General features: G+C 47.7%; 1 protein-coding gene across 15 annotated transcripts in view; it reads right to left on the reverse strand.

Annotated features, from left to right (window-relative positions):
- The window catches only part of AGAP1 (ArfGAP with GTPase domain, ankyrin repeat and PH domain 1), a 550398-nt gene that overhangs the window by 97025 nt on the left and 438631 nt on the right, over positions 1-14742 (reverse strand). For 9 of the 15 annotated variants that reach the window (XR_013557140.2, XM_078450752.2, XM_078450751.2 and 6 more), the window contains one exon: positions 2451-2528. The exons of the other annotated variants lie outside the window; for them this stretch is intronic. Coding sequence is in view for 8 of the 9 variants with exons in the window: in XM_078450752.2 (XP_078306878.1) it covers positions 2451-2528 (78 nt within the window). In the remaining variant the exon portion in view is untranslated. The remainder of the gene's footprint in view (positions 1-2450; positions 2529-14742) is intronic. 15 annotated transcript variants of the gene reach the window in all.

Raw genomic sequence — 14742 nt, forward strand, 5'->3', positions numbered from 1 at the left:
CTGCACTCTGGGTCTGGAAAGGGCGGGGGGGGGGGGGGGGTGTGCGGACGCCTCCGCCCCGGGTCGCACGGAGGGCCGCTCATAGGAGTGGATGTGCTCCTGGGACGGTGCCTGGTTCACGGTGCGTGCCCTCCCCTAAACTCCTGAAACTCAGCTTCTAACTCTCTCCCCAGGAAACTTGGCCGTCAACTGCACTTCGGGTGTCCAGAGGCACCTCTGTGTATATCACGCAAGGGACCCCTTCAAAAAATACTCCACCTGGGGATGGGGACATTTAATGGAATGCTCAAGACCTCAGGTGACCACACGACGTGCAATGCTCAGGGTACGAAGTTTCATCAAAGATCGTTTTACAGACATGCTGATGTCACACGGCAAAAGACTGGAAATCAGAAGGGCGTCCTGATAATTCGTATGACTACACGAATTTGGTAACGTACAGTTAAAAGTGGTATGAAATGAGACCATGCATACAGAATGGATCTGAGACCCAAAGTCAATGAAGAAAGACCAGGCCGCTCAGTTAGAGATTCACACACGTAAGTCGACACTGAACAGAAGCGAGAGAAAACGGGACGCACCGTAGACTCTGTGGTTGTTATTTACTCCGATACGCCCAGGACTGCCTGCCTTTAGTACCTGCTGGCAACGGACTGTGGGACCCCGAGATGCAGTCTTTTCTGGCATTTACAGACTTCAGGGAGCAGCGTGTGCGTCACTGTCCCTCCCCAGCCAGGAGCACTGGGCGGGGCAGACACCGCAGATTACCTGGTTGGTCAAGGTGAGAAGTTCCCACTTCTGCACATCGTACGTGACACCTGTCACACCTGTCGGCCAGTCTCCAGGAAGGCCCGTGAGCAAGTCCCAGGGGAACTGTCTGTCTGCCTCCTTACTGTCCCCCAGCTTTGTATACAACCACACGTGAAACCAGACGTCACCTTTTTTTTTTTTTTTTTTTAAAGGCTGGAAGTCAATAAACAAATTTGTTGTGACAAACGCGTACACACACAAGAGGAAAACATATTTGAAAAGGACACAGGGAGAAGAAATGATATGCGGCCTAAGTTGAAAAACTGATACTCAAGAGTAGGGACGGAGTACATGTAACACCCTTTAAAACACAACAAAAAATGAGGCTGCGTGTGAGTGTTCTTAACCTTCTATTATTTTTCTCTCTCATTTTGTCTTTCTGGAATGAATGCTTTGAAAGAAGATACCAAGGGGGTCAAGCTCCATTGGTACCTTCACAGACGACAACGTCCCCTTGAGGAATGAAAAAAATTATGATTAAAAAATAGGCCTTTAACAAGCCATCGTGAAAATGTAGTTTTGTTTTCCAGATTCATTTTTTTTTTTTTTTCCTGGCTGAGAAGAGGCCTTTCAGCAGCAAGACAGGAGTAATTGTGGAAGGAAGGAAAAGAGGATGGTGATATAAATCAGCAAAGGTTAATGATCAGGATGTGAAGAGAGGGACTTGTTTACAGAAATAGCGTGCAATTTAAAATTTACAAGAGATTTAATGCCACTGCTTGGCAATCGCTAAAATCAACAGCCCAGAAAACAGTGACATTAAGAAAAATATTACAGTTATAATCATCCCCAAATAAGTCAATTAGTGTTAGGGCACGAGCTGGCGATTACTTGACCCATTTGGCTTGCACTTAAGTGAAAAAAAATGTCCCCCTATTATACCAAGATCGCTGGATTGTGACCTATTTTGCATCGTGCTCATTGTATACCAGCCTCCCTTACACACTCACGTGGGCTGACGCTGGTTTTCCTTTGCCTGGCAACAAAATAATTCTGACCCTTGACATTTGCAATCATAAAAAAAAAAAAAAAAAAAAAAAGAGGCAATTTATAATTGTGTTGTTCCAACGAAGGTGGGAAAAATTCAATCTGCTATTATACAAAAGCAGGGGCGGCTGTCTTCGGTGGAAAAAGCAACGCGAGTCAATTTGTGAACTTTGGCACCAGACGACCTTTAGAAACGCAACAATGTACTGAATTTACAAGCAACAGCAGCCCCATGCAAATGACCCGGGCCTGGCTGCCTCTGGATTAGAGCTGCACCGGCATTATGGAGTATGCGTCCACAAAACAAATTAAGACTGTTACTTAAATGTCACGGCACACTATTGTGTTTGGCTACAGATCATTACACCTGATACTAACACTTTTAAAAACTGTAATAACTCGGGAAATATTACATTGAGTGCCCGCATGTATAAAGGGAAAGAAAAAAAAGAGGAGAAAATAGGTTTCTGAAGTAATTTAAACATCACTACTCTAGGACTGAAGCGAAAGGTCAAAATTTAAGTAAGCTGAAAGTAACATGAATGGCAAAATCAAGCACACGGACGGGCGATGGAGGCGCGGGGATGAGTCTGCAGACACAATGAGGGGCATGCGGCTGCACGCGGGCGCGAGGGCGGGGGGCGCGGCGTTACCTTCGGTGTTGGTGCCGCTGCTGCTGTATATATTTCGCAGGCTACCAACACGGTTTAGTTTCCATGCCTTGCGCTTGGCTGCATCCCGAGAGCAGAGAAGGGGGCGGGGGGGAAAGAGAGAAAACAAAAAGGAAAATAAAACAAATGAAAAGGGGAGAAATGTCAAAGCAGCTCGTGACGTCACCTCCGAGCCAGCGGTTCCTGGGAGGCAGGTGTGCACCGGGGTGGGGGGGGGAGGGGAGGGAGACCCGCACCCCCCCCCCCCGGCACCCCCCTTCCCCCCACTGCTCCTGGCACAGGGCGATCGAGAGTGGGGGAGGCGTGCCAGCCGGCATCATTAGGTTGGCGTGAAATCAAACTAAGGCCCGGGCAAGGAAGCCCACGCGTCGCTCCCGCCCTGCTGGGCTGGACACGTGGCCACTCCAAACAGTGCCAGGCTGGCCTTCTTGGCGACGGGTGGCATCTTTTGAAGGAGCTAGGATGCCAGCAGCCATGAGCCCTTTGATTTGGCAGAACGCTGGGAATGTGTCAAATCAAAAGAGACCCCGGTGACTCGCGGTTCACGTGTATGCTGCACAAGGTAGGCCCTGAATAGCCGGAGCCCTTAACGCTGGACTTGTTTCCCCCCCGACACGCGTTCATCTGGACAGCAGCCTGCACCGGCAAAACTCGGCTATCGTCTTGCTGTCGTCAGAGGGTGGAGGCCCTTCTCCTTCCAATGGGGGCCTCTGGAGGCTCTGAATGGAGCTCTGAGGGGCCCAGAGCACACGCCCCAAGCTCTCAACTCATCAAAGAGAGCATCCGAGGGGGAAAAAAAAAAAAAGACAGATGGCCAGTTACCCACGAAGAACCCTGGGTTTGGGAGAGAGCCGCAGCATGAACCCGCCACCGTGTGCAGAGTGGGGCGGGAAGGGGTCCCCGACCTCCTCAGGCACTCTTCTCCGGGCACACATTCTCGCCTCACGTGGCCCCCACCCTCCCAACCGCACACTCGGGGCCGAGACACCTGTGGCGGAGAGGCTGGCTCCGGTCAGCCCTTCGGAGGACGCACTTCATCAAGAGCAGAGGTTAAGTAGGGAGCCTCCTGTGGTGCAAGTCTTCCGGCTGAAGGCACAGCCACAGATCCACGGGCCGGACGGCCACCACACGGGCAGGCACGCCAGCGTGTCCGTGGCGGACGCGGTCACCCAGGTTTCTGAAGAAGAGGCACGCCTGGCCATCTCTCTCTCGACCTCCACGGCCAGGAGAAGAAAGCGGTCAAACCCGCCATCAGGCTCTCTGGGGCTAACCGTTTAACGTGGGGAGTAAGAGGCGCTCCTGGGGAAGCCAGGCCGACCCTCTGGTTCACGGACTGATGCAGAGACAAGGAACACGCTGGCCAGGGGTCACCCCAGCACGTTCCGGACTCAGGACGGTGCTGGCTCCTGCTGTCGTGTTAAAGCCCAGACGCTCAGTCTCCAAGAGTGTGGGCTCAGCTCTAGCTGTGCCAAGCCCGGTGGTCGCGAAAGGAGCCCCCGTGACGACCAGGGCTCTGCGAGGAGCTTTGCTGCTGAGCTGAATCCCAAGCACTTCTGTGCACACGGGGTTTACTTGCAGTGGCAACAGGAACTACGTGTGAGAAATAAGGACACTTACGGAAGCAATCGCAGTGATTCTGAAACAGTGTATATCCGGGATGCAAATTTTATGCTAATGAGGAAAGCAGAAAGCAGCTGTAATTTAGTGGTTGCCCGACTGAAAACCGGGAAAAAGTAAGCTATGACTAAACACACCGAAGAGTTACTTGGTAGCTTGAAAACCCACCGGTAATTTACTAGGAAATCTAATCCCTAAACTAGTGGGCATTTAAGGTTGGGGATGCAGGCCCTTCTACCGTATATGGGCCTGAATTTAGTCTCGCCCCGGTGAGAAGCTCCCCTTACCTCCGCATCCTCGAGGTACCAACTACCTACAGGGTGTCTGTCCCAGGTAACGGCACGGCCGGCACCCACCGGTACGAACACCAGGCGCCCGAGACAAAGGAAACCAAACTAGTCACAGTTTTCAAATGTTTACTTTAGAAACGTTCAATGAATATTTATCCGCTCCCTCGGGTACAGCGGACGCTTTTGCAGAATTAATTGCGTGTTTAATTATCTCAATAGATGATGCTGTGGTGTCCTGGCCCCAGTTTTACAAGTTCCAGAAAGCGGTGGCCACGAAAGAGGCTGCACTCCCCAGCCTGGAAACTTACCTCTTTCTCAAACATTTACATATAAATAGGCAGAGCTGAGGCTGGGCACCCTTCTGGAGGGAGTGGTGGGGGGAGTTCTAGTGCAAACCTCTTCCCTCACCTGCATATGCCTTGCATTTTTCATGCTCCCATCTCCCATTACCGTTTGGATGTAGAGGTAAGAAGTGAGCTCGCAGTCTGGTTTTCTATTAACCTATTGATGAAATAATCAATTTCAATGTGTAAAATGCCATGCCTTTTCCTTCCTCTTAAACAAATGGACTTTTTCGGGATGATACCAAGGTCCCGACACGTGCATTTGTCTCCTGGGGCATCGACTGCTCTAGGTCCACCTGTTTCGAAGCTTCTCAAAGAGAAAACACAATCGTATTATCATCGGTAAAATCTCAGGTTGTGCACGGTGCTGCCGCCCGTGCTCCCTTCTGCAGGAAATGGGGACACGGTGCCAAACGGAAGGGCACTGCATCCCGACGCTGCTGGCTGGGCGCCTCGTTCCCCAACCACACGGGCATCACACGCCGCGGCCGCCACCTTCGCAACAGCGGTGACGCTTGAGGGCTGCCTCACGCGGACTAGCTCAGAATGCTACATTTTCTGGGCAATCTTTACTTTTTTTTTTTTTTTTTAACGTTTATTTATTGTTGAGAGACAGAGTGACACAGAGCACGAGCAGGGGAGGGGCAGAGAGAGAAGGAGACACAGAATCCGAAGCAGGCTCCAGGCTCCGAGCGGTCAGCACAGAGCCCGACGCGGGGCTCGAACCCACAAACCGCGATTTACTTTTTTTTTTTTTTTTTTTTTTAAATTTCAGGGATACAGTTTCTTCCATGTCAACACAGGCTAACTTATTTTGATTTCTGTCACCAGTGTGACTTCTCACAAAACTACGGAGTTTCACATCACCGGGAGGAAAGGCAGCGGGGTGCTTACTGGATAAGCAAGTCTCTTCTCTAAACAGTTTTGGGTGCCTTACGTAGCTATTTCAACAGCCCGATGTCTGCGCGGTCTCAAATGCCGACAGCACAAATTCAAATCTCCCCGGGTGTACAACCCTACATCGTGTAATTTCGGATGTGATGGAAGCTAACTGTCAGCCCGAATGTTAGGTGGGGAGAGGGAGCTCTTCTCACTACCTGCAAATTAGGTGGAACTTTCTGAACCCCGATCTACCTCGGCAGGAAAGTCGGCGGGCCCGGGGCGGGGGAGGGGGGGGCAGCAGGGGACAGGAAGCCATTAGCAGGACCCCATTCTCCCCATAATGGTGTCAAAATGCGAACCGTGAGCTCACGTTCAATACCAGACTGTTACGTGAATACCGAAGCAAGAGGCAGTGCATGGGACACACGACTCATGCTCGAGAATTAAAACAGAGAGGGACGCGGGACTCATCCTTATACGGGCTGGAATGTCTTTCCTAACGATTGAAAGGATCACAATTTTGAAAAAGACAGGGTAAGATAGTAGGGACTCCTCCTCCAACCTCTATGAACACAAAAAGCTTACTGCCTTTTAGTGCCAGTGGCATCATCAACTTCCCCTTCAAATTAACCAAGAGCCCTCTTGCATATGAGCACCTTGTAATCTTTGGATTACAAAGAAAGGAAAAGACAGGTGAGCGGTAGTCCCGGTACCCGAATCCTAATGCTGACAAGTGCACCTGCACGTGTGCTCTGGCTATCTAGTGACATGGCCCCTTCCGGAAAGCTGCCTCGTGGACACTCACATCCAGAGGGTGACTCATTTTCTTGGGTAGCGGGTGACCCACACGGACAGCTGGGGGTGGCTGTGACCCAGCTCATCCGGGTCTCAAATGCTGCTCATCCTGAGTCATTCACGTAAAGAAAAGACGCTGCTATAAACTTCAGTTCGCAGAATATTTCTTTAAGGTATCTGATGATAGTTAGATGCGTTTTGTGTCCCTGTGTCCAAAATGAGGTCTGGCACAACACACCCGACTCCTAATTACTAACAGACAGTCATGATCTTTTCAAAGGACAGCGAGCAAAGGGGGAAAATGTGCAAATTACGGCTTTCCACGAAGTTAGGGTAGCTGGAATCATTTAGAGTTAACAACTCCCAATTATGACACGTCTCCTGATTTTTGCAAGCTCTGCCTTTTCATCCGAGTTCACACGATGATCGTGAGGGACTTACGATTTTATTTTAAAGGGACACTTGCTATTTTGTTTCTCTAAGCAAAAAAATAAATAAATAAAAAAGTAAAAAACCAAAATTCTTGTATTTTTAACTACCGCATGCAAACGAATGGCTAAGAGCTGATGACAGACAGCCGAATTTCCAAGGTGAGAATCTTTCGACTAGCTCTTTGCAAGTGGAATAAAAATGCACCTTAGTCCGTTGGCGTGCTCAGACGAGCCTGGTTTTCTCCTGAACTCTTCCTCCATCAGTGTGCCAGGAGACCACAGACTTATATTAATGTCACCTCTGGTCTCCTTCTGACAGCGCTCTTTGTTGATTAGATAAATATTCCTCAGATAGCTGATTAAAAAATGATGCAGCTGTGAGGTTGTATGTCCAAGCCTTGTCAGCCATGTTGGACGTTCAAGTGTGCATGAATTACATCCGCGGCGTGCAGCGAACAGGGCTGGTTAAGTAAGGCACGCTGCAGCCCTCACAATCAATTATGAGAACAAATAGGATCTTTTTACCTACACGCAGGAAGGGGCTGGGTCAGAGAAGGCGTGTCACTCATTTCTAAGAATGTCTTGTCTCGGAACGAAACAAATAGCCCTCTCCATTCACACGAGGGATTGCAAACTTGTACCTCTTAGAGAAGGCGAATGATAACCTTGTCAGATAGCACCCACTCCCTGTCCACACCAGATGGGTATTTATTTGTTTTTAAGATGCCATCGGTAGAAGTGCCACTCGTGCAGAGGGGACCGTCTCTGCTCCACAGAGAGGCCAGATAAAGACCGTCCCCCCAGGAGCCCCCCAGCAGGTGGGGGTGGGTCACACTGTGGTTCCGTATCACTTCCAGTCTAGCGTCCCCAGTACCCCGCAATCTTTTGTTGGTGGTGATTTCATTGTGAGGTTAGAGACTGGAGATTTCTGTTGTGCTGGCCATTTGAATGTTCATTTGCTCAACAAGACTGTGCAAATGTTCTGTTCTCTTGTAAAGAGGCAGTGGTTTTTTTTGTTTTTTTTATTTTTCCCCATAAGATGCGACCCCAAAGATTCTTACGCTATGTGAACTCCCTACTTTAGCTGTAAAGGGGCTTGACATAATGGTTGCTTCCCAGAGGCGGCCACACAGAGAAGTAGTCACGTTGAAACGTCCATTAAAAGGGCCTTTGAGAGGATTAAACAAAACCCGAGGCCAAGCAAATATAGGACATATGTTCAGGAAGTAAAATAACTTCGTCGTTACCAGTTTCTGGCAAGACTGGTATAATCTTTTCGTAACCTGAAGCTCCTGAACGCAGGAGCTAAAATACCCAACTCAACAAAGCCCTGAAAGAAGTCACTGACCCTTAATTATAAAATTTTAATTCACTTTCCAATAACCCATAATGGCTTTCTTTACAGCAAATACAATCTCCATATCGGCGGCTTCTTTAAAGCTGCGAAGGCTTGGAAGCCGCCGAAGGCTTCCGCATAGTGGTTAATGTAGACGTGCACAGAAAATACCATTAACCCCAGAAAACAGTGAAAATAAAAACTAAGCGAAAGCTCCAGGATACGCCATAAAAACCAGAAGTTCCAATTAGGTGGAGGGCTGGTTTTCCTCTTGGCCTAGAAACACACTGTGTTGCAGAGCAAGGGTTCAAGTGCACCCAAAATTAATTGGGTATTTCAGTACGATGCCAAGAGGGTAACTTTTAACAGGGACTAAAATAAAATAGGAGTTGAAGTCGAATATACCTTTGTGATACATTCGTAATGTAGATTTCAGGTCGGGCATGTTCTCAGATGGAGATTAGAAATACGTGAACACTTAATGTTAACTTCTTGCCCTGTCTTCATGGAGTAGCTATTCATTTTGAGAAGGAAGGGCTTTCTGGCTGGGGGGTGGGGGGGAGGTGGCTTGTTAGGATGTTGATACAGGGGCCCCTCGGTCTCTAGGCTTCACCCTCTTCCAGACACATGATCAGGACACGAGAACAGAGACTAAGCATGCTGTGGACTTGGGAGGGGAGTGGGTCCCCAGCCTTTTTTTTTTTTAAAGGTCTAGTTACTCCCCGAACAGGGCTTCAATATTGCAGGACTGGGGCACCTGGCATTGCAGACAGAGACAAGAAGCAAACCAAATTCTCACTTAAGAAAAAAACGAGGTTCAAACGAGTTTTTCCAAGCTGAATGATGTGTGCGAAATGTGTGAGATCCGTTCATCTGGGTTCACATCGGCAGGTTGCAGCAAAGCAAGGGCTGTCCTGTCCTGGCCGTATCTCCTGGCCCCTCTCCGAGGGCCAGCTCAGGGCTCGGGGAGGTGGGCGGCAGGCCAGGGGCGAGTGACGCTGGGAGAGGGAGGCTGGGCACCGGGGTGTCTGAGCTTCTTACCCCGGAAAGGAGTGATAATGGGAAACATTTATCCCCCTCCCCTACCCCCCCTTCCCTTTCTTCTTCATTTTCTTCCTTCTCAATCTCCTCTAGGAATATATTGCAGGCTTTTCTTTGGATTTTTTTTTTTAACACAAAATCTTTCTCCAACAATTCCAGAAAAGATAGTTTTTTAATAAAACTTTAAATCGCGCTATCATATTTCAAAGGCGATGACCAGTTAAAGCCAACTAATCAAAGGCATAATTATGTAATGATGGCTGCTCGTGCTCCCTCCCGGGGCTGTAATTGAGGGGCTGTGATCACTGGACCACCAGCCTCAACAATGGCGGACACTGCATTTGATCTGACATCTTTCTAGTTGACTTCCTACACCTCCCTGAGTGAAATGGGACACTTCAGGGTTATTCAGTCAACCACAGTCCCCTTATACGTGGCCATCTGAGTCGGGGAACACCACTGAAAATAGCTTCTGGAAAATATTTGTAACCTTACGCATTTCAGGAGAACCTCCCCGGAAATTCCCGATAGCATTCTGATTTGCAGTTTCAGAAACCTCGGAGGCTTTAACATACGTGGGTATTTACTGAGTCAAAGTCGGGTACAAAGATCAGAGTGGAAAACAAAAGAATTCTAATCATTTGATTCTTTTCTGCTATTATGGACATACACGCCTTGAAAGACTAACAGACTTCTTCCCATAAAACTGCTTTGACCGTAACTTCACAACTTTTTACTATTTTGAGTAATTAAACAAGGTCACGATTATCCTAGGAGGGCCCAGGAAAGTGCTGTACTCACACAGCACAACAACGAAAGTCTCATTTCTTTCTGTAAAAGTAACTTAAATACGCCAACTTTATTCAGCTTCAGGCAAGAACACAGTGGAACAAGGCTTCAATATTATTGCAGAAGCAAAGTTAATTTCATATTATTTTACTATTAAGAATATACCATGACCAATCTAACTATCCCTTCAATTTTCCTCTTAAAGTTCTTAACCATATACACGAATAATGACCACACTTATGAGTATGGCTTCTATGAAGACCTGTAATACTTTCGAAATGTAAGGTGTTAGGTTACGATCGTTTTCAAAATTATCCTTTTTAACAGTGGCATCGTGGAGACAGCATATCACAGTTCCTTATCATTAAGCACTGAGTTATTGCCAATTTCATGCTACTGAAGATGTTATCTTCTCTTGAACTTAATATAGATACAGGTGGTCACATATAGAAATATTTATAGATATGTGTGCGGACACACACATGAATTCCTTTTCTCTGCTTTGTCTGCTGAGAGCCAAGGAGGAATGACAAGCTAGTAATCTAGCCCACAGAGCTCAGTTTCTAATACCATTCTCCAATAAAAAGATCCAGGGCTCCTTGGGGAGGTGGCCAATTCTGGGACCGGGGCAGGAAATGTAGAGGTGAGCCTGCGGCATTTCATAGATCCCCCGCAGTGAGGAAGTTGCTAAAATAAACAAACAGACCTGCCCTACACTGATGGGGGCAGGGGCTTCCCGTGGCCGAAGCCAGAATAATTCCAGCAAGAAGATAAACACAGTGGTACTGGATTATAGCCTAAAGTATAAAATAAATAATCCAAGAGTCCATGCAGATGTAAAGAAATGATTGAAGAAAATTAATAAATGGGGAGAAGAGACAAAGCTTCCCAAATAGTTTATGTCGATACCCCACCGGAGAGGAAGAGGGGCGTGACTCCTCCCTCCTAGGTGAGGGCTGGACACAGAGGCTTCCTCCCAAAAAGGACCTCGTGGAAGCGGGGAGGGGACAGAAGTAACTTCACAGAGGGGCAGTCTGAGGAACACAACCTCAAGCCAGTGATCAAGGTCAGCACTGGCAGTCATAAATGGCGGTGGTACTATGTTCCCTTGACATGCTGTCATAAAAACAGCACTTGCCTCTGTGACCTTCCTTCCAAAAATCACGACCCCAGACTAATCCTAAGGAAAACAGCAGACAAATTCCAAAAGAAGGGCATCCTACAAGGTCAGGAGTACCTGACCAGTACTACTCAAAATTGTCAGGGAAATTTGACAAGGGAAGTCTGAGAAAACATCCCAGCCAAGAGGAGCCTCAGGAGACGTCACAACTAAATGTCATATGGGACCCTGAATGGCATCCTGGAACAGAGACAGCAGTGGGTCCAAACTAAGGAAATCCAAAAAAAAGTATAGACTTTAAGTTAATACTAAGGTTATCAATACTGGTTCATTAATTGTAAGAAACATACCATATTAATTAGAGATGTAAATAGTAACGGGAAATCATGTGCACACATGTGTGTAAGGGGACGTCATTTGGGAATTGCCTATAACATCTCCTCAGTTTTTCTAGAAGTCTTTTCTAGAAACTACAACTTTTCTAGAAAATGAAGTCTACTAAAAATACTGTAATAAGCACCTCTGGGCAGGAGTAGGAGTGTTTTTTCTTCCAGTCATTTTAATGGTTTCCTCAGAATGAAATGCCCACCGTAACACTGCCATATGAAAGGATTATCCTGTAGCTTGGAATATGTACAGAGGAAACTTACCTGGTCGTAACGTATCACTTCTTCTCCTTAAATCAACTTTTACAAATTCAAGGCAATTTGAAATCTCCGTGTGGCCTAAACAGTATGTGTCACATGTGCTAACAGAAGCTCTTAACAATGCGAATGCCTGCTACATTGGACAGTGGTGCTGAGAGACGAGCTGTTTAATTTATGATTGTGAATGTAGGTTTCATGGTATGTTTGTGAACCAATGTCCTTTCCCTTTCCTTGCTTTTTTTTTTCTTAACGTTTATTCATTTTTGAGAGACCAAGACAGAGAGCAATTGGGGGAGGAGCAGAGAGGGAGACACCGAATCTGAAGCAGCTCCAGGCTCTGAGCTGTCAGCACAGAGCCCGACACGGGGCTCAAACTCATGGACTCGATCTCGAGATCCGGACCTGAGCTGAAGCTGGACGCTTAACCAACTGAGCCACCCAGGCGCCCCTCTTTATTTTTTAAGTTTTATTTATTTGTTTTGAGAGCGACAGAGACAGCACGAGTCGGGGAGGGGCAGAGAGAGAATCCCAAGCAGGCTCTTCACTGTCAGCACAGAGCCTGACACAGGGCTCAAACCCACGAAACCATGAGATCATGACCAGAGCCAAAATCGAGAGTCGTACGCTTAACCGACTTAGCCACCCGGGCACCCTTGAACTCATGTTCTTTAGAGGCAGCGATCCACCCAGGCCAGTTCTTCTGGATACTATGCTGTCTCCTTGTATTTCATTTGGAATTGTTGAACTTGCAGTTACGTTTCCCCCCCTTGAGTGAATTACAACGTATATTTTTAAAAAGCGTACCAAGTATGAGTTCTCTAGTTAACTTCCATGATTAGCTCGTAAGAATTAGAAAATGGGCCTGAGCCGTTGACAAAAAAAATGTTTGTCCTCGTGCTGAAATTTAGATCTTTGCTTGTAATCAGCACACACACACACAACAATCCACCTCTTCACTAAAAGCAAAAGAGCTTAACGAAGTTAAAGACCCGAGTCATGGCTACTCTGGTTTCAAGAGATTCATGGAGGCACACACCTGTGGTGAATTATCTGCTCTGGGGGAAGGTCTGAACTCAGACTCACAAGGGTCAGGAGACAGAATCAGCACCGTTCTTAAATACGAGTACTGGGGCGCCTGGGTGGCTCAGTCGGTTAAGCGGCCGACTTTGGCTCAGGGCATGATCTCGTGGTCCGTGAGTTCGAGCCCCGCGTCGGGCTCTGTGCTGACAGCTCGGAGCCTGGAGCCTGTTTCAGATTCTGTGTCTCCCTCTCTCTGACCCTCCCCTGTTCATGCTCTGTCTCTCCCTGTCTCAAAAATAAATAAAATGTTAAAAAAAAATTAAAAAAAAAAAAAAACGAGTACTGATAAAATTGTGTATGAAAAGCAAGTTTGTAATCACGAGTTCATCTACAAAATACCATCCCAAAGTTCACTTGGGCACAAGATAGGAGGTGAGGCTATTCTCACCAAAGCCCATTTCATATGCAAAAACCCCAAACAAATCGCAAGAAACAGAACTACTAAACTGGCTCCTTCCACAGAAGGACAGAGTTCATGGCCTTATGGTTTCCAACCATCAGTTTCATGAATGAATATGGAACATATGAAACTACCAAATATGCATTATTTGAAGGTTTTCTTTTATTATTTCTTTTCTAATTCTTTTGGGGGGAAAATGATATTTTACAGATTGCGAAGAACATGCAAACTGCCCAGAAAAAAGTGTCAGGATGGCAATGAGCTGCTTCCTTCACGGAGGAGAGGTGGCTGCAGGGCGTTGCTGGGTCTCAGTGGGCCAGTGGCTGAATTTGACCCGCGTGGCAACGTGCGCCCTCTTCCCAGTGCTGCAGGTGCAAGGGAAGGTCATGGACAACAGAGAAGAGGGGGAGGCGGGAAAGCTGGCGCTCGGGAACCGAGGCCGCCCTGCCTGGCAGAGGCACAGGGTGGCCAAGGGGTGACTCGGGTCCGTGTCCCATGGTCCCCTTCCGCCTCCAACCCAGGGCTGCCATGAGGGGTGAAGGAGCCACCGCAGCAAGGGGGGCACAAAGTCAGTACATGCCGGCGTCTTCCCCTTACCGCCTAAGCGAGATCAAGACAGTTCAAAGCAGACGCATCCACAGAAAGAAAATCTCAAACAGCTGGCTGAAGTGTGAAGTGCCATCTGAATAACTTGCTAGCGAACTTGTGTATTCGTTCTAAGGGCCGTCACCCCTTTCTTCCAGTTAGCCACTCGCCCAGGAAGGGCAGGAGGAGGCAAGAAGGTCCACCCTCAAACACCAAGAGCCTCTAACGGAGAAATACAGATGAAATTCCTTTTCACCAAGAAACTATTTAACAAGAGCCGGGGACTCCCTTGTGGGGCGGGGGTGGGGTGCCTGTACACGCACAGTGTCTCACACGCGCGTGAGGAAGACAACAAGGAAGGGCGGGGGAGAGGGATCCCAACAGTAGGGACTGAACCAGTATGATCAACAGGGGAGACCAGAACCTTCCATCTGGGTGGGCTTACAATGTTTCAGTTAGCAAGGAGACGGGTTTCTACTGGTTATCTCAGAGACGACCGCACTGAGGAAGCTGGAGATGTTCTCCAAAGTACGTCTTCTAGAACAATAAACTGGACGAGAGGTGTCAACACGCGACCAACCGCTCACCATATGCTGTGTGCGGTTATCTTGATGTGGATGCCACGAGAACACAAGGCACGAGGTAAGTCCCAGCCCTCACGAAAACGTATTACCAAGGAAAAACACGTGGAAGATTAATCTCAAGATGCTATGGAAATAGTTTTGAAAATGGTACAAACACGATTCAGAACGATTTGTAAAATCACAATATTTTTAGAAGTCTCCACTACAGACATGATGTATGCACACAGGTGCACACACACACACACACACACACACACACACACACACACATACCCTTCCGCTCCTGACCAAGTAGAGCTCTGGCTGAAAAATCAAGTAGGGTCTCGATGATAT

The sequence above is a fragment of the Panthera onca genome, chromosome C1, assembly GCF_046562875.1.
Source record: "Panthera onca isolate mPanOnc1 chromosome C1, mPanOnc1 haplotype 2, whole genome shotgun sequence".
Lineage (NCBI taxonomy): Eukaryota > Metazoa > Chordata > Mammalia > Carnivora > Felidae > Panthera > Panthera onca.